Source organism: Sebastes fasciatus, chromosome 7 (assembly GCF_043250625.1).
Source record: "Sebastes fasciatus isolate fSebFas1 chromosome 7, fSebFas1.pri, whole genome shotgun sequence".
NCBI lineage: Eukaryota > Metazoa > Chordata > Actinopteri > Perciformes > Sebastidae > Sebastes > Sebastes fasciatus.
The window spans coordinates 33,276,415-33,303,875 of NC_133801.1; the positions used below are offsets into that span (position 1 = coordinate 33,276,415).

The 27,461-nt window shown below is 39.8% G+C and overlaps 1 protein-coding gene across 14 annotated transcripts in view; it reads left to right on the top strand.

Moving 5' to 3' along the window:
- The window catches only part of tenm4 (teneurin transmembrane protein 4), a 194,603-nt gene that overhangs the window by 70,380 nt on the left and 96,762 nt on the right, over positions 1–27,461 (top strand). For 7 of the 14 annotated variants that reach the window (XM_074640402.1, XM_074640405.1, XM_074640400.1 and 4 more), the window contains 5 exons: positions 9,010–9,231; positions 20,475–20,724; positions 24,305–24,379; positions 24,617–24,715; positions 25,653–25,888. In XM_074640402.1, the coding sequence (XP_074496503.1) occupies positions 9,010–9,231; positions 20,475–20,724; positions 24,305–24,379; positions 24,617–24,715; positions 25,653–25,888 (882 nt within the window). The remainder of the gene's footprint in view (positions 1–9,009; positions 9,232–20,474; positions 20,725–24,304; positions 24,380–24,616; positions 24,716–25,652; positions 25,889–27,461) is intronic. The other 7 variants (XM_074640411.1, XM_074640414.1, XM_074640415.1 and 4 more) reach the window with 4 other exon arrangements.

Sequence of the window (27,461 nt, forward strand, 5' to 3'; positions counted from 1 at the left end):
ATATAACTGACCAGTTTAAAGTGTACAAGATCACAGAAGTTTGTGTGCCTCTCAGATTAGACACTGCAGAATGAACACATCCCTGCCGCCTTCAGATGTCTCTAAAGAGACTTAATCAACTGAAAGGGAAGGCCTTCATACATGAAAGCTGTCGCTGCTGACAGACGCTGGTAGGAATCAGACATTAATCTTTAGCGTGCCTTTCTGACATCGCTCCCATGATCTTTTTCTTTTTTTATCTGTGCAATTAGATGTCTGCTGATTGAATAATGTATCATGAAAGTGAAACGGACATAAAAGGGGTCTGTCTGATTATGGAGAGAGTTGTAAAGGTGCTTCTTCACCAGTTAGTTTAAAGGGCCAGTGTGTAACATTTAGGAGGGATCTATTGGCAAAAAGGCAATATAATATTAATAAGTACGTTTTCTTTAGTGTATAATCACCTGATAATAAGAATCTTTGTGTTTTCGTTACCTTAGAATGAGCCGTTTATAGCTACATAGTCCGCCATGTTGCACCGCCATGTTTCAACAGAAGCCCAGAACGGACTTACCAAACTCTTTTAACTTTTCCCGCTTGGGCCGGAATCGATAACAATACTCACTCCATTTGCCGCCGCTCTCTCTCTCTCTCTTGCTTCACCACTCACTTCCCATGTACCCATTCACTCTGAGCACTGGCTCTGCACCAAATGACTCTAGAGAGTCACCGTAGCTCTCCAAAACGCTAGGCACATGGGAGAAGCTTCAGTTGGTTGCAATCTCCTCACCTCACCACTAGATACCGCCACATCCTACACACTGGACCTTTTAAATAGAACGGAAACAATTGTGCAGGAAGTCCACAGTGGTGTGCTATTGACTTTATCCGAGCACGCAGGCTGTGGACGGCGCAAAATGTGTTGAATCTCGAACACCAGAATTGCAATACGCTGCTGGTGCACATTGGTGATATGTACTGCAAAATACCAAGCAGGCACAGGTGAGGAACAAAACCCACTGAGCCTTATACAAAATCCCACCTCGCGCCATCCATCATGTGCCCACACAAAAATAGAGCCGTCCATTTCGCTTTGACCTCCACATGCAAATAGAGTGAGAAGAGTTTTCAAGAACTGGAAGGATCTGAATAAATATTCACAGTCTGGCCCCTGGATGGCGGCAGGAACAGTAGGTACAAAATTCAACAGAGTCAAACAGCTGAAAATATGACAAAAGCTTTAAACATCACATCTTGGAGTGAATCCCACTCCACCTACACTGGATGACAAAATGTGTGCCAGGAGCAAATTACGCAGCATTTTAACCAATCTGCCAAAATGCCAACCTTTCACACACCCCTGTAAAAATGCTTCTACGCAACTGTCCAAGTCGATGTAGTAACACGTAGTATTACAGATTTTTTTGTTGTTTGTTTGGCGCCATTGTAGAATATTAAGATGTGAATTTAACATTAGCATTGAATAAAAAAACGCTGGCATCTTGACTAAATCCTACATGCAGACCGTCGCGCTCCGCTGCAAAATGGAGACTCAACACAATCTGCATTTTACAAGAAGAGTAGCAGTGTGATGATGGCACTCGGTCCCCGCTGAGACTCTGAGTCACTCCTCTGCGTCCTGTATGCTTTGCATGCCACATGGCATCAGTTGATGGTACAGGACAGGCGCCGAGCTGTTTATTTTTTTTTTCTTCACTGTTCATCTGCAAATACGCTGCATTTTTTATAGACGCCGCCTGCAGCTGTAGTCCTTGAGCAAACAGATAATTCCTGTTGTCACTGTGGAGTCACACATCTGCTTCACCTTGCTCGACGTTGTGGGGTGTGTGCACAACATTTAACTAGGTAGTCATAGTTTTTTATTTAGCAGGTTGTGTATTTTGAAGAATGACAACTTGTATCTCTTAGAATATATATGAATTTCTATGTATAGCTTTGGGATGTATAGCAATTTTTAAAGCCAACTCAGAAAGATTAGCTAGATTTATAGAGACAAAGAGAGAGAGAGAGAGAGACTAAAAATCAGGACTCTCCGGATGAAAGATGTTGACTCTTCTTACTCAATTTTCTTTTCATTCGACTGCATCCTCTCTCTAAATTATATTCTCTATTTACCTGATTGAATTTTCTCTCCCTTGGGCGTACGAGCCTCCTCATATAAAGGCTTTTTTTAAACATAAATGTTCATGTGTGTATTTGCTCAGTGATAATGACTGATTCTGCCTCTCTCGCATGCAGAAACTTGGCTCATGGTTTCCAATGCATGATTCTGCATTACGGTCCCCACATTAATGATTGCAGTTAGCGTGGGTGTGTACATCTTAAACAACTGCGCCGATGTGTCCTCCAGCCTCCACTCATTAGTCAACGCATACACAGACATGCATACACAGATTGATCACATTAACATAATATACAGAGGTTGTCAGACAGACGTCTTTGGAGCACAAGGTGTAGCCACACATCCTTTTGAAGTTTGTAATTATTTATTGAGATTAAGCGCGGAAGCAATTAGTTGATTAATTGATTAGTTGATTGACAGAAAATACATGAAAGACAATTTAAAGAATTGATTAATTGTTTCTGTCATTACGTCAGCTGGCTTTTTAAATGTGAAGATTGGCCTTTCTCTGTTTTTCTACTATTGTAGATCTTTGGAGTTTGGACTCTTAGACATAATAAGCGCTTTTGTGATATTTATTAGAGCAAATAATTCATTGCAAGAAATAACTGTTAATTGCAGCCCTAATTGTGTTGAATCTATGTGATTGCTGTTAAAATGTCACAGTTTTTGACATTGGGTGATTCTGATGTTAACGGTGTGAGCTTCCAGTAACTTTAAGCAGTTCTGTGAAAGCATACTATAGATACAAGCTTTCAATGAGAATGTGCTCGGACATTGATTTTGAAGGCAAAAACACGTTTTATATTCATGCTTCTATTAGCTGATAGTTTGCCAATATTCAAATATGACCTTTTCAACCATGTAGCCTTTCTCCCATAAACTGATTCTTGGTGGTTCGGGAGGCGTCACTGACACAGCTTCAGGCGATACAATATACAGTATAACATGAGACAGAGATTCAGAATGTATTTGCTTTGTTTCCTTTAAACTACCAAGGTAGGTATCCCTTGAATATCTGTAGTTGTATTATATAAATGCAGGGAATGCTGCAAATCACTGAACAGTACTGTTTTATGTAGTGCTCAGCGTGGGCCGGTACTCACTGTTACGCAGTGCCGGCACTTCTTCATTCTACTCCTTGGCGTACCATGACTTTTTCTTGCGTACTGGCACTTCTCACAGGCTGCCGGTACTCTTTTCTGCTTTCTCAATATCAGGATTCATAATGGCGGTTCATAACAGCATTTTTTTGCGCCACACCTCAAAAGCCGTATGAACATAAAAACTATGTGGGGAGCACAACATTGGGGAGGGGGGGTGAGAAAGAGGGTGCTGTAATTTATCAATACAATGTTGACGTCCTTTATGTAAAATCATTATTGAACTGTTCGTCAAAACTTTTCTTATTTGTGAACAAATATAACTAATGAATCTGCTCTTTTAGGGCAAACATTTGCAGAAGAATTCAGTGTTCAGAGGAAAGCTGTGATATGTGTAAATAATAAAATATTCATTTAACTAGTAATAATAATGGTTCAAAATGATGTCAAATTGCATAGTTTTAAGTTAAAACCCTCAAATGTTCTTGGGGGGGAGGATCCCTAAACCCAATATCTCCTGGTGTCTTTTACTCACTGTTGAAATTTAGGATGTGTCTCTTTATCCTTCTGCATAATATGTAGGAGCATCCTGACTGGGACGCTGCTCCTAAAACCTGAATGATCCCCGACTATAGGCTACAAATAACACAGGAAAGCACTTTAACTATTAACACTAAACACACCACCTTAACCCTATAATGTTCCAGCTGGAATATTATTGGAGTATTATAGGCCTACTATGGAAGATGCATAGCTAAAGTGTAATAATATAGAAATAAATTCACAACTGATTATGACTGACACAGTAGATGATGCTCAAAGAAATAATGAATAAATAGGAATAAGTCTCAAGAAGTTGCTGATATCGGCCGATACGCATGTCAATTTGCGAATAATAGAGTACCAGCACTTATTTTTATACCAATTATATACAGTATATTATAGTGAAAGCGGTGGTGGGCAATATATATTTATATATATACTGTTTATATATTGCCCACCACCACTTTAGGTCATTATATTTGCAGTCACCGTGTAGTTAAAAGATCAGGGTGGTCCCAAAGCAGGAGAAATGACCCTGCTTGGAACCCGTGAACATTCATGTATCAAGGTTTTTGAGCTCAACAAAGAACACCTACTTGCTTATTTATTGGAAGTTTCAGGGTTGTAAAAACATATTGATGCATAGCCGTCCGCCCACATTGGCACGTTTCTGCTGCTGTTCGGCTTCTGTCTCTCACACTATACCACATACTGTTAGCGTTTTTCCCTTGAAAATAAATGTCATTCTTTGAACTAGGGCTTTGATGTGAGGTTTACATCTCCTGAATTATTTTTGCCTGAACCACTTTTGTTATGTTTTACAACTTGCACTGTGGAAATATTTTACTTTTCAAAGTATTTTTGAAGTGAATCCTATTAGAATAAATCTAATGTAATAATGTGCAGAATGTAAGATTGCAGAATCATTGAATCTTTTGGTCATAGAATTAAACTACAATCACCATTTGATTTAACATCAGTTATATTCCAAAATGTATTACAAGATATGTATTTAGCATAGGGCTGCACGATTATGGCCAAAATGATAATCACAATTATTTTAATCAATATTGAGATCACGATTATTTATCACGATTATTTATAGAGTTTAGGGACAAAATATTTTATTGCAATTTTCCATTTAAATAAACGGAGCGGTGCTTTAACTCCCAAGTTATGCTACATTCCAACCATCAAAAATTTGAAATGTTATCCTTTTACTTTTGGAGTTATTTGCATAAAAACGCACAATTCAAATGATGAAAATAAATGATTATATATTAGCTTTGATTAAAAAAAATCTAGGCATTAGTAGTTCTAATTATATGTTATAAGCTGCTTATAATTAGTGTTAGGAAGTTAAAAAGGTCATAATTCCCTCTCTAATATCTATTATATATTGCTGTGAAAACATCCATCATCATTGTCAAAAACTACATTTTACAAGATTACATTTGAACGCATCGTGATATCATTATGACTTACCATCGCCCAATACTCATTTTTACTGGGCTGAGCTTGAACGCACCATAATGTAATCATTTTGATTTGTGCAGCAGTTTTTCTATAAGCGGAGCAAGCATTTTAAACATCAATATCGGAGTCGATCATGTTCATTTAATTGTGGGAAGCCGAAATCGTGATTGCGATTAATATTCGATTCATTGTGCAGCCCTAATTCAGCATTTTCTCTTGGGAGAAGTTGTTGCACTAAACACTATAATATCATTAGCAGTTATCCTTACCTGCAGATCACAGTCACCAATTTGTTAGTCCATTCTTTTAATTGGGTTGCTAATGAGTTCATTAAGACATTTAATGCACTGGGTGTTTGCAGTCAGGCCAAACCAGGTAGTGACTGACTGGCACTTCCTGAAGCTGTCAAGAACTAAAGCAGTAGCGCATGGTCCATGGGCTCCTAAGTAAAGGTCCCCTTTTGCTGATGTAATATAGTGAGTGAAGGCAAAGGCAATCAACTCTGGCAGCCAGTGAAACTTCTCTGGCCACCTTCAGGTGCATGTGGCTTGGGCGTGAACTGCACAAGCCAGCATTAATTAAACACAGTGAGACAGTAAAACCTCTGTTTGCAAGACTAATGGCTGTAGAGCACGACTACCTTGATCTCATTTAGGGTATGACTTTGACCATTTTTAGAGGACTTTAATCTTATTCTTGTCTAATTGATGAATTATCTTTTTGGAGGAAAACGCTGTAAATATTCAGTCCAAGAGACCTGGTACAGCTCTTTTTTGTCTTTCATTTCAAGAAGTTCATTCTTGCCCCTGGTGTTTCACGGCGGCAGATACTTGCTCAATGAGTGGTACACTGTTCGGCCGAGTGTTGTTGTTTTGACACGCGCTAAATGTAGTGTCTTAGATGTATCCGAGGGATTCTGGGAATGACTATAATGATGCTCTTTTCACCAGCTCTTCCTCTCCCGCTTGTACATTGCTATATATTAAAGCACAACAGTGTCACGGTCATTAACCCACAGCATGGCCACTGTGCCTCTGCACCCATTACCTGCACCGGCATTAAAGGATTGAGAGAGAAATGAAGTGTGTGGTGTGAAGTATATAGAAAGCACAAACTGTGACTCTCCGGGGCAGTGGACATTTGCTGCTTGTGTAGGGCTGTGGCTGATATGTTAATATCACTAATTGTTTCCTAATTAGATGCGAGTCAGTGAGTCGTATTTTAATACTCTTCAGGGATCATTACAGAGCGAGAGGAAATTTATCTCTCCTGATGGATGACAGTCCAGTCAGCAGGAATTTCGACATCAAGACCAACGGACTGATGGGTAGATGGGGAGAGCAGCAAACTGATGGCTTTGTTCGCTGCAGTCGTGTTACTTAAGTACTCCATTTTCAGCGTGGCGCAGAGCTGCATCAAAAGTTAATCACACATTAATAGGAGCTCTGGGGAGATTTAACATTCCATGACAGCATGGGGATTGGAGCCAATAAGCCCTGAAAGAGGAAATTGTATGATATTGGTATGTAAGAATTAAGGGCTGCATATTGGTATATAACAAGGAGCTATAAATAATCACAGCTGTAAATTATTCATATTGTGCTGTTAAGGTCAGTGGCCAGTCTGATCCCTGTGGTATTTTATATTACTGACAAGTAGGAAAGCTGAGATGGACACCGAGTACAGAAGAAATGGGAAGGATTGGTTGAGGTTGGATTCATTTCTTGGCTGACAGGGGTTATATGTGTTTCCACAGGAGGGGGTATTAACAACGCCACCATGTCTGGGAAAATATTATTCATGTTCCTTCTACACAGTATACAAATTTGAATGTGCTAGTGTAATTTTGGTAGTTTGTCGAAGGGCAGTTACGTTAAATGGTGTTATTTGTATGTCTGGATGGTGAAGTATTTTTTAGTTGTATTTTTCTGACTTAACATGCTCTTTTTCTGTATATAGGATATTCTTTAAAGGTGCTATATTTGAAATTTAGAGCATATCTATGATTGAGGTATTGCCTCCACACGGCTCTCAATATGGCGACGGCTAAGCCGGTGGTTAGCAGCTAACTGAGCTAACAGTGTTAACAGTGCAAACAACAGCAACAGTGCTGACAGAGCTAACTAGAGCTCAACCAGAGGGTGGGTGCTATGCTTCCGCAATGACGCCGTGTGTCGGGACATTGTTATCAGCGGTAACCGCCGTATGAGAGCCAAAGAAGTTATAATGCTAAGAAGTGAAAGCCAATTGGTCATTCCATTGCAACATCAGCGCCCAGCTGAAAAGCTACGCTTCTGCCATTTTGGACTGAAAGCAACTACCAAATGCCAGTAAAACATCCGGCTGCAAAGTGACGTACAAAAGTAAAACTAAATTATTTCTGTTCTATTGTCATATATTTAATGTCTCTACTGAAATTACCTGTGTTGAACAATAAAAATATTATAAATATGCATACTATTATAACTATTTACCTACTTGCTTATTTATTTATTAAACTTTTTTGCCCGGTCGCTTCCCAGAGGAGCATAAAGTGAGCCATGGACATAAATGGAAGTTCGAAAAATCTAGCACACAGATTTTGAGAGCAATCTCAAACTTTTTCATGTCAAGGATCTCCAAAATGGAGTCCAATAGACCACAGACCATGGATGTAGAAGAGGGTCCAATAGACCACAGACCATGGATGTAGAAGAGGGTCCAATAGACCACAGACCATGGATGTAGAAGAGGGTCCAATAGACCACAGACCATGGATGTAGAAGAGGGTCCAATAGACCACAGACCATGGATGTAGAAGAGGGTCCAATAGACCACAGACCATGGATGTAGAAGAGGGTCCAATAGACCACAGACCATGGATGTAGAAGAGGGTCCAATAGACCACAGACCATGGATGTAGAAGAGGGTGTGTCCTGTGCTTTTGCCCTGCGTGTTAGTTAATAGCCAACAACTATATTAAATTCTGTTTATGTCGTGCTACTAGCACTACTAGCTACTGGCTAATAGTCGGTTGTTTGGAAACAGAGACGTTAATGCATCCAGTCACGTCTCTTTATACATCCATAGCCACAGACTCATTGGCGTTTTCAGTCCAAAATGGCGGCAGCGCTACCACAGTGCCATCTAGCGACTGTTTTGTCTCTTTGCTTCTATACTCTTTGTGAGAGCAGTGCAGAGCGGAGCGATTAGCTAGCCAGTGGGGCACACAAGAGAGACTCACATGTACGCGTGACCAGACCGGCTACGTAAACAAAACACAGAGAAGTTCACAGAGAGGGAGCGCCTTCATTTTCTGCTCAGGGCGCTATTACACCTCTATATCTTTACATAGCGGATAGTTTGTTGCTATATTAATGCTCTGAATTCCAAATGTATCACCTTTAATGTATGCATACACCCTTACTGAAAGGTTGTGTTTGTCTTTCCTTTCTTTAAGATTTGAGCTTTGAACCTGAAATTGTTCTCCTTTTCTGCATTTGATATCCCAAAAAGGTGTTTTGTTGTTTTTATTTCTCTAAACCAGTGCCAGGCATTTGCCTTTTCTCTTCCATCTCAAAGTCATTTTAGTTGTTTGTATTGTTCTTCCCAGCTGGGCTGAGGTGGCGGAGACAAAGGCAGATGTGTCCCTGTTTGTTTTTGAAGTGTCAGAGTTAAGTCTTGCCTGTGCGTGTGTGTATGTGTGTGTGTGTGTTCTGTGATGTTGCCTGTGTTTGGGTGTGTTTCATTTCCCCCCCATGTGTTGTCTCTGTTTGTGGTCCACAGGTCCTCCGCTGCATTGTTCATCCGCCTCCTCCTCCCCTGTTGAGCAGCTCCCATACCCTCCCCCTTCCATTGCAGCCAATGAGAGCCAGGGAGGGTTGCTAGGTAACTGTGCGGCTCAGCCAGCCCAGGACTCTGACTCTGAGGATGAGTTTGGCCCCAATTCATTCTTAGTTAAAACTGGCTCAGGGAACCTGTATGCTCCTGCCACTGCAACTGCTGATGGTGAGTTGGTTTTCAAACTACCGTTGCTTTCTGGAGGTTAGCCTTCCTCTGCTCCTGGACATGTTGTGTTATAGGTCATGCAGATGGCTGTGGGCAAGAATATGTCCCATTTTTTTTTTCTCCGAGCACCATGAGAGAGTTGAGACTTTGAGTCGATATGTAGCCTCAGGAAATGCACAGAAGTCTCTGAAGCAAGGTCTGCTAAGTTCAGAGCCTCACTCAAAGAGATGGGCGATTTTGGTTCAGTAGGAGATATTTGTCACAGATATTTTCTCTTCAGTTTCAATGTGTGCTGGTGGGAGTAACCATCTACAATCCCTCTATAGAATTTTCAGAAACAACAGCCTGCATGCATGCTCCGCACCTCAGATAGGAAGTAAGCAAGAAATAAAAGAGTTACTTCATACCAAGTCCCTGCTTTATCATCATATATCGCTGCTAGGCCTGACTCCTTTTGAAGTTATATTTAAAAACTGTGTTAGCCCATGAAAGACATACTCTAGTTTTATATTTTGATAACAACTCAAAGTCAAATGTGCTTCTTGAGTTAGATTAGGTTTGAAAGTTCCCTACGTGGTTTCTCATTAATAAATGTCAGCTCCTCATTCCTCTTGAAACACTCCGTGTTTCCTGCTGTTGACTGAACACTCATTCAGACTGACAGAATGACATTTGCGCTCAAACTGCAAACATGGTGTTGACAGTTGAGAGAAATTCAGTGACTGCAAGACATGTCCAGTACATTTACTCAGCTGCAGTTAAAGTGTGTTACACATTATATCAGCAGTTAACCTACTCATTTAATTATTGTGAAGATTTTATTTGGTATGTAACTACGTATGAACACTAATGAATTGTGCGTGGCAGAGGATAACGTTTGACCGGTCTATGAGGTGAAATTGTTTTGTTGAGTTGCTGTAATATTATTTATTTGTTGCTGTATAACCAATTGCTATAGATTCATAGACATCTCGTGGATTCATTACCGGCTTGGAAGGCCTTGATGCTCACTAATTCAATGTACTTTGTTCATAACACCACTGCATAGGATATGAAAAATGCATAAGAACATTTCAAGTATTTCCTCAAGGTAACCTTAGGAAACCGGATTTATTATTATGGTCTCAAAATTTCACACTTTCGCACCTGTAGCAGGTTATATACTCCTGTTTATGATCCATCTACAGGAAAATATAAAATCTTGTCATTCAAACTCAGCGATTTATGCCTCATATCTCCCATAAGTCATCAATTTGCATGCTGAATAGGGTGTTTTTTAATATTTGAATGTTGATGCCTTTCAACTACAACAGCGACTTGCTTCTCCCACTGGCACGGCAAAACACAAAACAAAATAAAATGGTCTAAATAATTGATCAAGCTTCCAAGTTAACTACCCAAAGGGTTGAATTACATCAAACTCCAAAGTGCCCCAGCTGCCTCCTCAGAAAGCCTGGAGAATGAGTTATTAATCCTGTCGCAAATCTCCCCCCCTCCCCTAATTCCACAGTAGCAACGCGCTGGTCACCAGCAGTGACATGACTGTGCTTAAGGGGACACGGGTGGGGGGGAATGGCCTTTACCGCGGCAGATTTGTCTCATAACAATGACACTGATTTGCATAGGTACAGCATTTAGGTTGGCCTCGGGCTCTCGGAGAGGACTGAGGAGGAATATCCTCAGCTCTAGTTGCTACCTTAGTCATCCACAGGCTTTGTGAGATTCCTTTTAAGTTGCAGAGTACAGCATGTTTCTGCGTGTCTCTTGCTAGTGGGGGCAAAGCATTATCCCACCTTTATATCTCGGTAATATAAAACCAGCTCTCTTGATGCTCTTGGCCGTTCTGAGGATCTTTCACCTTGCTGCAGTTGTGTATAAATAAGTAAATTGTGCAAAAAAAAGTTTCACTTTGAGATTCTTCATTGTTTAATTACAGAAAATGTCTGACAGTCAGGAGCCAATTACAATCAGAAAGAGAACAGAGAAGAGCCTCCACTGTTTGTTCACTTAAACCACCTAATGAGCCATGTAAGCTTGCTCCATGCCTTCTCGAGCATTTTTCCACATCGCTTCCAAATACTTTATAAGCTTGCAGATTTTGTTTATTCAAATCTGCTTATCTTGCACTTTTTTTAAAAATGTATTTCGTCTTTCACTCCGGGGACAAACACAATGTACTCCCATTGTTCTGCGAAGCTGCCGCTTGAATTTAATGAAAACGTGACTAAGAGAGTTGATTCAATAAAAAACTGACCATTTGCATGGTTCATACTGATTTAAGTTAGATATTGTCGTGTATAATTATCTTGGTAAGGAAAGAGTGATATTTGATGTCTCTCTATGTAAAATATTTCCAGGCCCTAAAGCATTTGTGGCAAATATTATATATATATCTTAATTCCTCAACTCATGCTGGTTTCACACCATTTCAGGAAATGAAATGACTTCATTAAACCTGTTCAGTGTGTAGTGAGACTGTTCCCATCAGCAACATACACCTCATTTTTCTCAAGGTGACAAAACGAGAGTGAGCCAGATAGGTTGTGGTTGAAGATTTGGCACACGGAACAGAGCTACACACAACTGCATAGCCAATGTGATTAAATCAGTGATCACACATTTCCTGAATTGTCTAATCAAATTTATGGAAAAGGAATTCTAATGTGTTCTGTTTTATGCAGAAGTTGGAAATTGGGAAAAAAAGAAGCCTTCATGTTGCCAAATGCAGTGTAATCTGGAATTAAGTATGCATCTCAGGTTTTCAGTGAGAATTACATGAGCAAAAAAAAAGGGTTATTTTAAATCCACCATGGTAAAAAAATAGCTGTGATATCAAATCCAATCTCTTTGACACACAGGTCAGTTATTGAAGAAATATTCAAATTCAGAGTTGACACAGTGCAGGAAGTATTTACTTTTTTTTACCGTCAGTAAACAACCACAGAAAACCATGTATGCCTAAAATAATTGGCTCGCAGTGTATCTGTTGCACTGGAAAACAGGTGGCTTTTTATCACTTCAGATTACATTTGCTCAAGGTCATCTTTGAGCCCACATACAGGACTTAAAATGTTATACTGGATTTTGAACAAGTAAATGCTCTCAGCAGCATATCGTTATTCACATTAGTAGCCTCCAAGGCTGCAGTGTTTATTTATTTCTTTTCGGGATCCTGTTTTCATTTGGAAGAAACACCGAGCCAGAGCTTCTGTGAGGCTGACGAGGCTGCTCGCTGAAGCCTGCAGTCCTTTTGTGAAGCATGTGTGTCACCGTGGCCCTCGGCTTTCTCCGAGGGGCTTCTTCCTGGGGAGACTGCCAGTGGGAGCACGCTGCCATGCTGAGCAGCAAGATCTGAGACACTGCAACCTCCCCGGTATTAGCATTTCTTAATGCAAAACAGCATGGGGTCGGCCAGTGTTGGCTTTCAGTGCAGCCGGGCTCCCTGGTGAAAGGGCCAACGCACCACCACCTCACAGCTGACCAAGCAGGAATGCTGAGCTGGGTGGAAGGCTCGGGGACGTGGTTGTGTGTGAATTCAAATAAGTCTTCATTTGAACTGCTTAATCATCCCCCCTGTGTCTGCAAGGACGGGCGGGGGGGAAATGTGGTTAAAAGAGGTCACTCCAGAAAGCAATTCATCCACCAGACACCATGAGGAATGAACTATCTGAGGCGGAATAATAATTTAATGAGCAGCACATGGCACCCGCATGCCATGCCCCTGTTTTTCTGAACATGTGACATTACAGTTTTGAGCCGACATATCAAGAAGAATCAGTTTCTCTTGATGCTGATGTTGAGTTATCAATGAACTGGAGGCAACAGACAATTTGTCCTGTTCCATTCAACTTGCCGTTCGTCAGTGCACAGAGACCGTGGATAATGCGTTTTGCATACCTACGTATCTTCTTTTCATTGACAGAAATCGAGATGCATTGCTTTCATTCCACGATAATTGCAGACCATCTGTGCCCTCTAACAAAATCTTCAACCTCTTGGATGGATATGCAGCAGAGTGACATACAGAACAGAGCATACATAACCACTTGTCTTGTTCTTGCTAAGGCAGCTCACAGAATGACAGAAAATCCATTTGATCTCAGAGAGGGAGAGAAGCATATGCCGGGACTAGTCCTAATGGATTAGGTTGCAAACAGCGGTGAACCGCTTTTTTTTAATTGTTTCGTTTTATTAATACTAGGGCTGTCAATCGATTCAAATATTTAATCGTGATTAATCGCATGATTGTCCATAGTTAATCGTGATTATTCACAAATTAGTCACTTTTTTTTATCTGTTCAAAATGTACCTTAAAGGGAGATTTTTCAAGTATTTAATACTCTCATCTACATGGGAGTGGGTAAATATACTTTGTTTATGCAAATGTATGTATATATTTATTATTGGAAATTAATTGACAACACAAAACAATGACGAATATTGTCCAGAAACCCTCACAGGTACTGCATTTAGCATAAAACAATATGCTCAAATCATAACAAACTGCAGCCCAACAGGCAACAACAGCTGTCAGTGTGTCAGTTTGCTGACTTGACTATGACTTGCCCCAAACGGCATGTGATAATCATAAAGTGGGCATATCTGTAAAGGGGAGACTCGTGGGTACCCATAGAACCCATTTACATTCACATATCTGGAGGTCAGAGGTCAAGGGACCCCTTTGAAAATGGCCATGATAGTTTTTCCTCGCCAAAATTTAGCATAACTTTGGAGCGTTATTTAGCCTCCTTCACGACAAGCTAGTATGACATGGTTGGTACCAATGGTTTTCTTGTTTCATATGATACCAGAATATTCACTCACGCCTAAAAACTGAGTCCGCTATAACCTTAAAAATCGCAAGTTGCGTTAATGCGTTAAAGAAATGAGTGGCGTTAAAACAAATTTGTGCTTTATTATCGCGTTAACTTTGACAGTTTGTATGTTTGAGAGGGGCTCGCATTACCATTTTACTCCACATGTGCATAGCATATATTAACTAGTTCTTCTAGTTTCATACCTCATTTGGTGTCCTCAGTGAAGGCTGGTGGCAGGATGTTATGTACAGTAGCAGTTAGTAATGAAGGTGAGCTTATATGCGGATTCCAGAAGGCCTTTTCCCCCCATTATTCCCACAGAGAGGGCCAGTCAAGAGCGTTATACCCACCACGTGGTGTTTGTGGTACCTGTTACCTCTCAAATGAGTCCAGGAAAGACAGCTCGTATTCCCACATGGCTCTTCCCCTTCAGACTTTTCTAATGGTGTAGGAAACAGCAGGGCCAGCAGAGAGAAGCAGCTTCAGGGAGCCAGGAGAGAGCGCAGCTTCACTGCCTTCATGACAAATTCTATTTGTATTTTTATAGACAAATGCTACTCAACTGGAAATTTGTTCCTCCTATGATTAGCCATCGGGGTTGTAGCAGTAAGCAAGATTTAATGATTTATCTGGGCGCAGGATAGCTTTTGATTAATTCTGTATCGAATGGCTCACACCTCAGTGCGTTGACCGGGTGTCCGCGGCATGTCATATCATTTCATTTCATCAGGTGTGACCATCGGTGCTGTGGATTTTATCCACTGTCCTTGTTCAGAAATAGAACCTTCTCCCTGGACTCATTGCAGAGTCGGGACCCAGTGTTCCTCCATATGTAACCATATGTGGTAAAAAATGACATCTTTTACGTATAGATTTACTGCTATAGTGCAGTTTATTGAATAGTTTCCGTGACTTCTGTTGCTGTTGTTTGCCCGGCTGGACAGCTGATGTGGATGGTGACATTTTACAGGAGTACTTCTCAGTTGTGGAGTGCCGTCATTACAGACAAGTCAGTGTTAATGTGCTGTTTTGCAAAAATGTACTCCAGGAAACAAATTTTCACTAATTCACTCACAAAATGTACTCTGAAATTTAAGTTTTAAACTTTCATGGCTGTACATTGTATATTTCAGTTGAAATAACTGTATTGCAGTTTAAACAACAGGGCCAAGTAGAGTACACACCTGTACCTGTAAAAGAAGTATGGCAAACCCTTAGGTGAATCAGATTAATTATCATATTTATGCCATTTTTCATTATTTATCTCATAGGCTTTGTTGATTTGTATCACCTGTGGATATACAGTAACTCAATACAGTTTCCAAGAATCCACACTGCAGTCTGTATATAATAAATGCATTTCATCAATTTAACATCACCTTTTTAGAAATAGAAAGCACTCCGATAGCACATACAGTACATCTACCAAAGCCGTACAATTGTCTAAATGTATTATTAATAATTTTATTATTATTTGTATAATATAACGTATTTTTACTCTACACCTGATTTTTTTTTTCTTTTAAGTAAGTTCAGTAGTTCATGAGTAAATATTGGACATGCTCAGAAATCTCACAGTTAACAAATACTTTATAAAACTCTGGATTCCAATTCCTCAAACAAAATATAGCAACTTGTTCCTTAACCCATTTCAAGTGTTTTAAATATCCTGTTTTTGTTTTTTTCACAACTATAATTTTAATTTTGAAGTGTAGCTAACCAGCTATTTAATACCTCACAAGTTGGATGGTTGTCTCCGAGCAATTATAAGATCTTACCATTAGACAGACATTGCTGTTATCTCTCATAGTGGGGGTTGGTTGAGGTCCTGGCTAATGAAGTGGATTTGCCTTAATTACTTGTCTAGAATAGCGTCAGGAGGCCTTAACCGCTTCATACATCTGTTAGGAAGAAAAATGAAAAAGCCACATTCCCAGACTGAATGGATATCTTTAGACTTCTATTTTGAATGCCATGTGAAAGTTTGGCTATTGTAGCAAAGTCCCCCTTCTCTGTCTCTCTCTGATAACAAATGAATCTTCCTTTCATGCCAATTTCGTTGTGCAAAGCAGGTCAATAGAAAACCATTTATTTTTTTCTGTCCTTTTGGATAGAAGTGAATAATTGTTGCTGAATCACCACATCTGTGGGGGTCGTGCTGCTTTGTCTCATAAACTGTCTCGCTTCTCGTCTTTCTGACTCGTCTTTCTGCTCATCTCCACAAAAATAACCACTGACTGCTTACATGGCTGGCTGTTGAAGGGTTTTTGGTTGGACAAGGGAAAACATGCATACAGTCAAGTAGTGAATTTAAATCATGATGCGGTGCTATTTTTTTTTTTTGCAGAACTTGTTCTACAATGCATTAAATTGGTGATGGCTTATATACAAATAGGTAGGCAAGTGAAGTAGACGAGCTTACAGTAGCAACACAGCTGTGTAGACTGTAAAGCATTTGGAGGGCACTACATGTACAAATTCTCTTAAATGCCAATTATAATAATATAGTTCATAAAGGTAAATATACAAACTTCCAACAAATAATAATATGAAAACTTGACTTAGTTCAGGCACATTTGGAAACAACTGAGTAAACCTGTATAGTACTTTCCTTATAATAACCACAGATGAGTCTAAGACAAGGATTACTTTTTGTTCTTTTTCAATAAGTAATACAACTTGTTGATACATACAATATAAATTAATTAATATATATATATATATATATATAATTATTTCAAAATTCTCTTATTTTCCTTTAGCTGAGAATGAACTGTCCATCAGAGCTCCCCATAAATAGGCTGTTATGAAGTGGAAGCGCTGTGAACATGCCACATAACACATGCAGGTTGGATGACATTACAATTTAAGTGGCCGAAACTCTGAATATTGTAAGTTACATTATCCTTCAAATGTAAATATTAGTCACGTTGGCTGGTACCTGTGGTAGTTTTTATTATTATATTATTCTATGATCAATTTGTTATAATTTCTAAAGCACATAAGAGAAGATTTCATAGAAAAGTTATAGCCATAGACTGCATGTCTTTTATATCAGACTTCCACAGAGAGGAACATATTAGTGTACGTCGCAATATTTATATATATATATAAAAACAGCATATATATTATATGCTAAATGCAGTACCTGTGAGGGTTTCTGGACAATATTTGTCATTGTATTGTGTCGTTAATTATTTACAATAACAAATATATACATACATGTGTATAAAGCAAGCATATTTGCCCACTCCCATGTTGATAAGAGTATTAAATATTTGATAAATCAAAACAGTTAAAAAATGTGTGATTAATCGATTAATCGCAATTATCTATGGACAATCATGCGATTAATTACAATTAGATATTTTAATTGATTGACAGCCCGTGTGTGTTTGTGTGTGTGTGTGTGTGTGTGTGTATGTATATATATATATATACATACTATACATATATATAATTACAGAATTAAAAAAAAAGACATGAACACCCAACAGTGTATTAATAGCACAGTGGACTTACGGTCTAAATATATACACGGTAAAGTACAACAGTATAAAAATATATATTGATTAATTTCTGTGTTAATTTTCGGGGCCGTAAAGCATGAATTTTAAAATGTATTGCTGTAAGTATGGCCCTCAGAAAAAAAAAAGTCTTACCAACTGTTAGAAAAATGAATCACTTGTTGGCCCACATTTTGCTTGATCGTCATAGGAAGTAAAGTATTTGTTTACCGAGCAGTAAATGCATTCCAGAGCACTGATGCATTTGTCCTTGTGATATATTTCTCTGCGTACGTCTGGTGCTGCTGTCCCTGTATCGAATTAGCATAACCTTATTAATGGCTTTAGGGATCAGGTACATTACTGAACAGGAGGGGGGGTCATCAACAACTGTGTGGTTTTGCCTCACACCGGTCTATTGTTCATCAGGACCGTGGTGTGGTGAGCCTCTCTCTCACTGGCTCAGCTAATTACGAGGGCAGCCTTGTGCAAAAAGTGTGCTCAGTATGGGACCATCTATCAGTGTGACAGATGCATAATATAGCACTCGATTGTTGTCAGCGGTTCATCCTATAGAACATGTGGACTATATGGCAGTGAGCCAGGTCCAAAATAGAGTCTGAAGGTGAATGCTCTTTTTTGTTGACGGCTAATGAAACATACAGAATATGAAATGAAATGAGCTGAAACACTATAAATGTGTAAACTTTCTGTAAAGCACATGTGTGTTGAAAACTTGCAGGAAGAGACGTTAGCATATGCTTGAGGATTAAATGTAGCACACCATATTTTTGTCTTGTTTGTCCTTGCTGAGCCATTTGTTAGCACATTACCTGAGAACACAATGGCCTCTCTTTCCACTCCCCTAAAATGCCTCAAGCACCGGAGCTTAATGCTTCTTTGTTCTTAGTTTTGCACCTCAACAGTTTGCTGATCAATCTGCCCTGATTGACACATGTTGATAAAGCAGCTTCATCCTCCTGACCCCTAAAAAATCTGAAATGACACTAAGCTTCTTGACTGGCGCGAGTAGCTCTTGCTTTAATAAAGGAGCTGATTATCCAAAATAAGCCCTGTGTGTGTGTCTATATTCCACTCTCTCTGCTGTAAATTGGCAATTTAGTGTTGTGGATATCTGTGAAATAAAGGAGGCTTGCTGCTATAAAGGAAAGCCACTCTTTCACTCTTTGTAAAGCCATGAGTTCATTGATTGATGAATGGCTTAACAGATGTGGAAATAAATGGATATAGAGTGCACAAGGACATTGGTCTTCTGTCTTGTGAAGTGCAGGGAGAATCAAATAGTACATATAGGACCACTGGGTACAATATGTTCCGATAGCCTTCATAACGAATAGTTTCCAATCCTCTGATGTTAAGTGACAACAGCTGGTAAAAGATCCTAAAAAAAGAAACAAAGAGTAAGTTTTGGTTGCTAAAAACTCCACTGGAGTCACTTTGAATTAGGGCTGTGTATTGGCAAGAATTTGGCGATGCGACCTCGTACGTATCACGATACAGGAGTTACGATTCAATTTAGGGCTGGGCAATATGACTATATATATCAACAAATGATTAAAGAAAAATGTCAAATTTATATATTTTTCTGTATTGTTTGTATCACAATAGGCCTAGATTTATTACATTTTTCTCTATAATTTCACTTAAAATTGTTCTTAAAATGAGAAAATACTCTTTTCTTTTGTCAAGTATTTAATTCACACAAGAGTAACAAAAATAGGCTTTACCATGTGGTTATATCATATATGTATTTATTTATTTATTGAATTACCAGGAAACATGCTGTATTGTGATTATATATCATTATCAAGCTATGAAATTACCTATATTGTGATAGAAGATTTTGGTCATATCGCCCAGCCCTAATTCACTATATATTGCGAGTATAGACTGTAAGCGAGGTGATATATTGTGATTTTTAAAAAAATCTAATTTTAGGAAAACTGTGATTGTATAAAGAACCCACCACCACATGCCTACAATCTGAGTATATACAAGTTTAATTATTTCATGCAATCAGAACAGTGAGATCTGTATTTTGCATTTATCCTAGCCCCTGTAACATCCAACACTATAGCACTGCTTTTTGTGCAATCTGAGCCACTTTCTCCCATCAATCTTTGAATGTAAACAATGAATTAAAAATCCATACCGTGTTTTTGAGAATCGATAAAGTAATGCAAAACATAATATTGCGATACTCAAGTGTATCAATATTTTCTTACAACTCTACTTCTAATAAGGTTGACCACTGCAAATCTGATCATGACATGCATTGCATAACGGCAGATTGTTAGCAAAAATAAGTAGCTAATGTTGTTACTTGTTGGTTTCTGTTTCAAAACTTCAATTTGCCTCAGTTGAGCTGTGGTAGTGTCCAATACAGAGTGAAACAGGATATTGTTTATAAAAATAAAAAATGTTTGATCATGCATAGGCATGATCAAACATTCTTCCCTGGCTAAAGAAATGTAAAGAATTGGTCAGCTCGTCTGTTTACACAGGAGCCAGTGTCTGGTCTGAGTAAACTGTCACAGGTCTCTGTGGGAGGCAGAAAGCACTCTCTGATAGAGACCAGTTAGGAGAAATAATGAGCAGAAGAGGGACTTTTGCAGGAGTAGTTCACATAAGGACTCTGCAGCTCTTCACTGAAATTAGTCTTTAGCTGTTAACTTATGTACTGCCGGGGAAACTATGGCTAATCATTCATCAGTCATGTTGCAGCTCAGGGAGTTAAAATACCACCATAAGGCTCTTCTTACCCCGCTAACACACATACGCACACTTTCGCTAACCTTTTGGAATATGCATCCTCAATGGATCTGCACTAGTTTTGAAGCTCTATTCTTTTTTTAAAATGCCTCTAACGTGTTTTATGTCTTTCCTCTTTTGCTTTCAGACGGAGCCTTTCAAAACCATTCTCGGCTGCGGACGCCTCCTCTACCGCTCTCCCACTCCCACTCGCCCAATCATCAGCACCATGCGGCCTCCATTAACTCCTTGAACAGGGGCAACTACACGCCGCGGAGTAACCCAAGTCCCGCGCCCACAGACAGCTCTGCTCCTCCTGAGGGTCCGGCCAGTGGTCAAGACTCCGGCAGCACGCACGACAACTGGCTGCTCAACAGTAACATCCCCCTGGAAACAAGGTACCGTGTAGCTTGTCCCCCCTAGACAATGCATAGAGGTGTTGGCAAGACTGCGCTTGAGCTGGTGCCATTGAACACAGGTTTTCATGCTGTCTGCTCCATATTAAATTACCACAGTGCTAACAAGGAGCAAAGCAATAAAATGGAAATATGCTGCTACGGGCGAAGGCCTACATTTTGTGGCAAACAAGAGAAAAGTGCTGCTTTTGGGTCTTCGTCTAATGTTAGCAATCCTAACCGTGGAAGCTATTGAGTTTAAACAGCAGAGTAATTATGATCACGTTGGATATGAAACAGTTCTCGCAAAATTACATTCAGGCTCCTGTGAGCAAGCTTCATAGCTCCTCCACTTCAGCCCCGAGTTATATTTATTATTTCATATTAATCAGTCCTCTAGCACATTTCTCAATAGGAGGCCCTTGTGTGAAGTGGATCTGTCAAGTGTTATTGTAACAAAGGGAATGTCTGTTGGTATTTCTTCGGCTGATTTTATTGCACGGCGGTATGAAATCAAGAATAGCAAGACATATTATCTGAACCCCTCATAATGATCACAATACTCTGCCAACAATAGAAATAAAACCGAACTTCTCTGTGTGATCAGGTCGCCTGCTGAGCACATTTAATTAAAAAGACATTGTTTGGATTTTTAAGAAAGTTATAAAAGATGTTTTTCTTTATTTAGATGATTTGATAGATTGACCTATTCAAAGCAATCCAACAAAAAAAAATGTAGACCACACTGTTGCCTATAGTGTATATAGTAAACATTTTGCCATAAATGAGACTGTTGAGACTAGCTAATAGCTCATTTGGCATGGCTAAACACCAGCCATGAATAGAATTACTGTCTCTTCCTTCACTTTTTGTGAGACGGTTCACTCAACAGGAAAATGAGCATCAATTGTAGCTGGTAGAAGGACAGTTAGTGGGATAATGAATGATTACATGTCATCCAGCTCCGAAGTTAATCCTGCACAGGTATTCCCTGTGGAGCTGAAAACAGATGGTGAGGAGAGGGAATCTGCAACAGGCGAGAGTGCTGCTCAAACCCCCCTATGTAGTCTTTATGACCTATTGCCTTGAAAAAAAGATCAACTACTAAAGTTCCAGTAATGAAATCAAAACCACGAGTAATATCTACACAGACACAGAAATATTTAATGTCACTTCTAGGGCTGTCAAAGTTAAGGCGTTAATAACACTTTAACACAAAGTCCTTTTAACGCCACTACTTCCTCTAACGCACTCTAACCCAATTGATCTTCCGGAGGTTGTAGTGGGCTCAGTTTTAACGCTAAAGTGAAGATACAGGTATCATATGAAACTAGAAAAATGTAAGGAATCAATTGGTACCAACCATGTCATGCTAGCTAAATAACACTCCAAACTTGCGCTAAATTTTGGCGAGTAAAAACTGTCATGGGCATTTTCAAAGGGGTGCTATGGGTACTCACGAGTCTCCCCTTTACAGACACACTTTATGATAATCACATGCAGTTTGGGGCAAGTCATAGTCAAGTCAGCACACTGACAGCTGTAGTTGCCTGTTGGGCTGCAGTTTGCCATGTTATGATTTGAGCATATTTTTTATGCTAAATGCAGTACCTGTGAGGGTTTCTGGACAATATTCATCATTGTTTTGTGTTGTTAATTGATTTCCAATATAAATATATACATACATTTGCATAAAGCAGCATATTTGCCCACTCAAAAGTTGAAAAGAGTATTAAAAACTTGAGGTAGCGCCGTTTAAGGTACATTTTGAACAGATAAAAAAATGTGCGATTAATTTGCGATTAATCACAATTAATCATGGACAATCATGCGATTAATCGCGATTAAATATTTTAATCCATTGACAGCCCTAGTCACTTTTGCTTATTTAATACTATTATAATGGCCCTTTCTTGTTACTTTTGTGAAATTGAATGGCCCTGATATATTCTGCACTGGTAGGTCTTAACTCGGCTCTGCTACTGGAGAGATGCCAGCAGTTGGAAAGCCCTATCCAACCTCACCATTTTCTTTAGATTTTCTGCCAAGCATCTCTCTCTCTCTTCATTAAAAGTTGCATTCTTCCCCAGAACACAAGCTTGAGAGACCACGAACAGATTTCATGCTGACCTCGAAGGGGCAGGGATCAAAAACAAGGCTTTTCTCTTGTACCACGGAACGTGTTCAGCCTGCCCATTGCATGTGGACAGTTCATTCCTCCATTGCATTGCTGCAGTATTTCCTTATGGAACAGGGCTTTCATACTGTAGGAGGGGAGCATTATGGGAGAAATGAGACAGGCACTGCTAGAAACTTTAGAATTAAGTGAAAATGTGTTTTTTAGAGTGTTGCATCCATTAATTGAAAAACGACTGTACTTAGTAGAGCTGGGACGATCCACCTATCTCCCGATTCGTTACTATCACGATACTGGGGTGCCAATTCGATATGTATTGCGTTTTTTAAGTATTGCGATTCGATATTACGATTCGTTGCGATTTCTGTTAACTTTTTCAACACTAGACCATGGGAAAAATTTACTTCTAGGGACTTTTACTTTGAAAAATGTCTAAATTTATTAAAAATGTTTGATTTTCAGCATGTACAGTATGTAGTCAGAGATGTCCTGAAGACATTTTTCAGGCATTATTTATAATACATATTATATCATTTCCCTCACTTATTTTCTTTTTAATTTATAATGTAATATAATTTGTAATGTTTTATATTTCTGATGAATATAATCCAATCAATCTTATTTCCATATATGTATTTTGTATATACAGTTCCCTTCGTTAACACCTTATTTTGAAAACTGAACGTAGTCCCACATGTATACTTCCTCTAACTTCTCCAAGTCCGTCTCTAGCTCTTCCGTCAGCTCCGATCTCTTTATCCATCCATGGTCAGCTCCATCGGGGCCGTTTGAATGCATTTAACATAAATGTCAGTATATGGTGCTCTACAGTCGTAGCGTCGGCCCATTTGACGGAGACGAGTGCGACGACCGGCTTGACCGCACGTTACCGCGATAAGATAACGTTTCCTGTCCGTGACAGAGTTAGCATGCAGCTTTAGCCGTGATGTCTAGCTCTGCTTTTCCTGCAATGTGTGAAACCCAAAGGGTTTCAATCCTTCACTGTATGTGTAGTGTTTACCACGCTGGATTTAACATGTGTGGGTGCAGGTCGTATCCACTCCGACCCTCAGCCGTTTTATGCTTTCTCTACACGAAACGGATATGACGTCCCGTTACTCAGACTACAACAATAAAAGCGGTAACTTCCTTCCTCCTCCACATAGACTCAAATGAAGCAGATATATCAATTCTGGCATAAAAAATCTATTTCAAAATCGTAATCTAAAAAATCGCGATACATGGGTGAATCGATTTTTTTTTTTTTCCCACCCCCTAGTACTTAAGGATTCTATCCAGTATGGAAACTATGGAACTTTAGTGTTAAGTTCATTTGTTATTCAAAATTAAGAGATTAAAAAGTGTTTTGTCTGAAATAAGTGTTAGAAACCTTAAGGTTCTCATTTGTAAGTGATGCATTGTTTTCTTCCAATCACAACCTTAAAGGAGCCAGAATACTCTAATGTTTATCAGAGAAGAGCAAGACGCTTGCAGAGAAGGGCAGGGCTCGTACAAAACAAGGTATGACAGAGCCCAAAGGAGGGGATCAAGAGAGCTAGATGTTATTTGTCTCACACCTTTTTGTAGAAGTAGTTCCATAAGGGCCTTGGTTCCTTTGTCCCACGCTGTCCGTCTTGACCTCCATTTGTCAGTTTGTTGTTGATGTTGCTTGGTGATCACATACTGTATTGGCATTTCTGTGTTTCTTGCACGCACATCTCACACTAGCTTCATATCCATCTTTCCACCTGTATGTAGAAACATAGCAAAGCAGACATTCCTAGAGACTTTACAGGACAACCTCATTGAGATGGACATTCTGGCATCAGCACGCCACGATGCCTCGTACAACGACGGGTATGTTGCATGTTTGCTATCTGGCTCACACTACTGTCAGAATTCAGCGTTGCCATGAAAACAATAGTGATGCCTGCGCTATTTTCCCATCAAACATCCTTCTTGTTTTGAGATGCCGTCAATCATCAGTGTGTGTCTCCTGCAGTGCTATAATCTTTGCTGCATTTGTCCCTTCCCTGTTTGATACAACTAACAATTTGCATTAAGCGACATTGTTGGGGTTGTATCGCTTTTGATTAATGTTAAGCATGACCGCTTTATGAAGCCCATGTTATCTCCTATTGCTACAATAGGACATGTCAGAGATTTTGTCCCGATGTTTATAAATAAAATATGGTCTCAGTGACTTTCCACATCATACATCGTAATGTGACATTCAATCACGTTCATGTCACTGTCGCTCAGGAGCTTCTTGTAAACTTGTCAGTAAAACGGCCTTGACAACAGTGCCGCTGCCACTGACTCTCTGATAGGGCTGATCATATGGCTCTTGGACATGCAGCTCTACACATGTTTCCTGAGATAGCCATCCATGTTCTTTCAAGGACGAATAAATCTGCTAAACTCCATGCCGCAGCCTTATATACCGTACGTCTCCTGTGGACAGCCTTGACACATAGTTACTGGGAATTACTCTTCACCACCACGCTGGCGTGAATACGTAAACAAGAGCCAGCCGCGGTCACTAGCCCTGTAAATTAGATTTATTATTGATTCGCAGTTTCGACTGAGCAAAAGCCAGTATGCTTTAGTATTCTCACCAATCTAGCAGAAGCGTGGCTATGGTAACAGTATTGAATGTGCTTGGAAATAGAGGTACTTAACCAGTGGAAGGGACTGCACTTGGATACACAGTAACCTACAGTATTATGATGATAGACGTCCCTGAGAAGTGAGTGTTTTCTGTTAAGACTAACAAAATCGTTATTTTTCTCAGGCACTTCCTGTTCAAACCAGGTGGAACTTCGCCAATGTATTGCACAACATCACCAGGATACCCTTTGACCTCCAGCACGGTGTACTCGCCTCCCCCACGCCCTCTGCCTCGAAACACCTTCTCTCGCCCCGCCTTCAGTCTGAAGAAACCCTACAAGCACTGCAACTGGAAATGTGCCGCTCTCAGTGCCATCCTCGTCTCAGTAACGCTGCTGTTCCTGCTGGCCTACTTCATCGGTGAGTCACCTTCCGATGCTTCCACGCTCCAGGGCGAGCGCCTCTCTCTACCTATCCGCCCCCAGCCCCACCCCTCACTTAACTGCAGACACAGGATGAGTCCATGCTCTATTGTGCTCCCTCTATCATCCGTTTTAATAGTGTTGAATCTGCACTCTGAGCCTTATATGAGCATAGTTATATAGGGACTCATAGATTGACTCCTCGCCCACACACCTCGTCCGAAATAACATTATCATTCATAGATTGGCTCGACTGAACCTGCAGAGATGGGCAATCCAGTTTTCTGGCTCTTGTGAATAGGTCAGATAGGGAATGAATTAAAAAGACATCAGCCATCACACAAGAGAGGACTTGCACATCTAGAATATTCATCTTTGATTTAAGATTCCCTGACCAGCGTCGCCAGGTCCCAGCTGGGTAAGGACCATCAGCTGTGATATCGGGAGTTATGCTATTAAATCAGTTCTGCTCTTTTTGACTGCTGTCATTCCCTATGGGAATGATATTAATATCTGGTGATACAGTCTCCCCATTTATCTGTGTGATCTATATACAAGACCGTTTACACAACATTCAGAAGAAGCCGTTGATAAAGAAACAAAATTAAAAAACTAGAAAAGGGAAGTTGAAAGTACATGTAATTGGATTCTGCAAGTAACTGCGGTGATGTTGTTTCTCCATATTTCTCAGAGATCACATATTTAAGCGTGTTCCCGACTCTGAGTTCTGACTTGGATTTTAAGTTGATTTTCTTTCTGGTCTGTTTCAACCATCCTGGCTATCACTGCTCATGCTAGCTACCCACTTCATCTTGTGTTTATTCCAAGTAGGCTGTTGCTCTGCCAGTGATACTAGTAACACTTCATGAGTGGCAGAGATTTTTATTTTTTTTTTTTTTTTCACAAAGGTTGAATCACTATTGTTAAATCAATCAGTGAATGCATTTGTTTATAAGAGAATATTTGTTACTGTGACTTAAAACAAAAAGGGATAAAACAAGGGAGTTCATAGGTTTGCAGTAGCATCTGCAGTAACAGTGTTGTCAGGTAGAGAAGGGATGGGAAACGGTAAGGATTGAGGATAGGTCAGAGGTCCAGTGAAAATGTGAGGTTGGGGCATTTTAGGTCACATACTGTAGCAATAGGTTTGGGGCTATGGTTTAGGGAAGCAAACCACATACTGACTAAATTAGGTCTATGAGCTTGGCTAAAGTTGGGACATCAAAGAACTAGCGGTGATGAAGGCCGACTATTGCGTCGCCTCATGTCGCCTTTGTCTGGTCCAAAATGTTGCATTTGAACACACAGCAAAGACTACAGCAGATGGCCAGTTAGCACGTACGTTCTACGCCTGCGCAAGAGGAAACAACTCTCCACACCAGCAGGCGGCGTTAGTCTGTGTTCATCATTCAAAAAGGGAAACCAGATGACCCGAGGACGGCGGATATACACGCCGTTGTTATGATACGTACATGAAACAAAGCAGCGTTTTCTCACCACTCTCACTCACCTCTTAGCTTCATTCCAGATGTTCATTTCGTTGTGAAAATATCTGTGTATTGGAATGATCA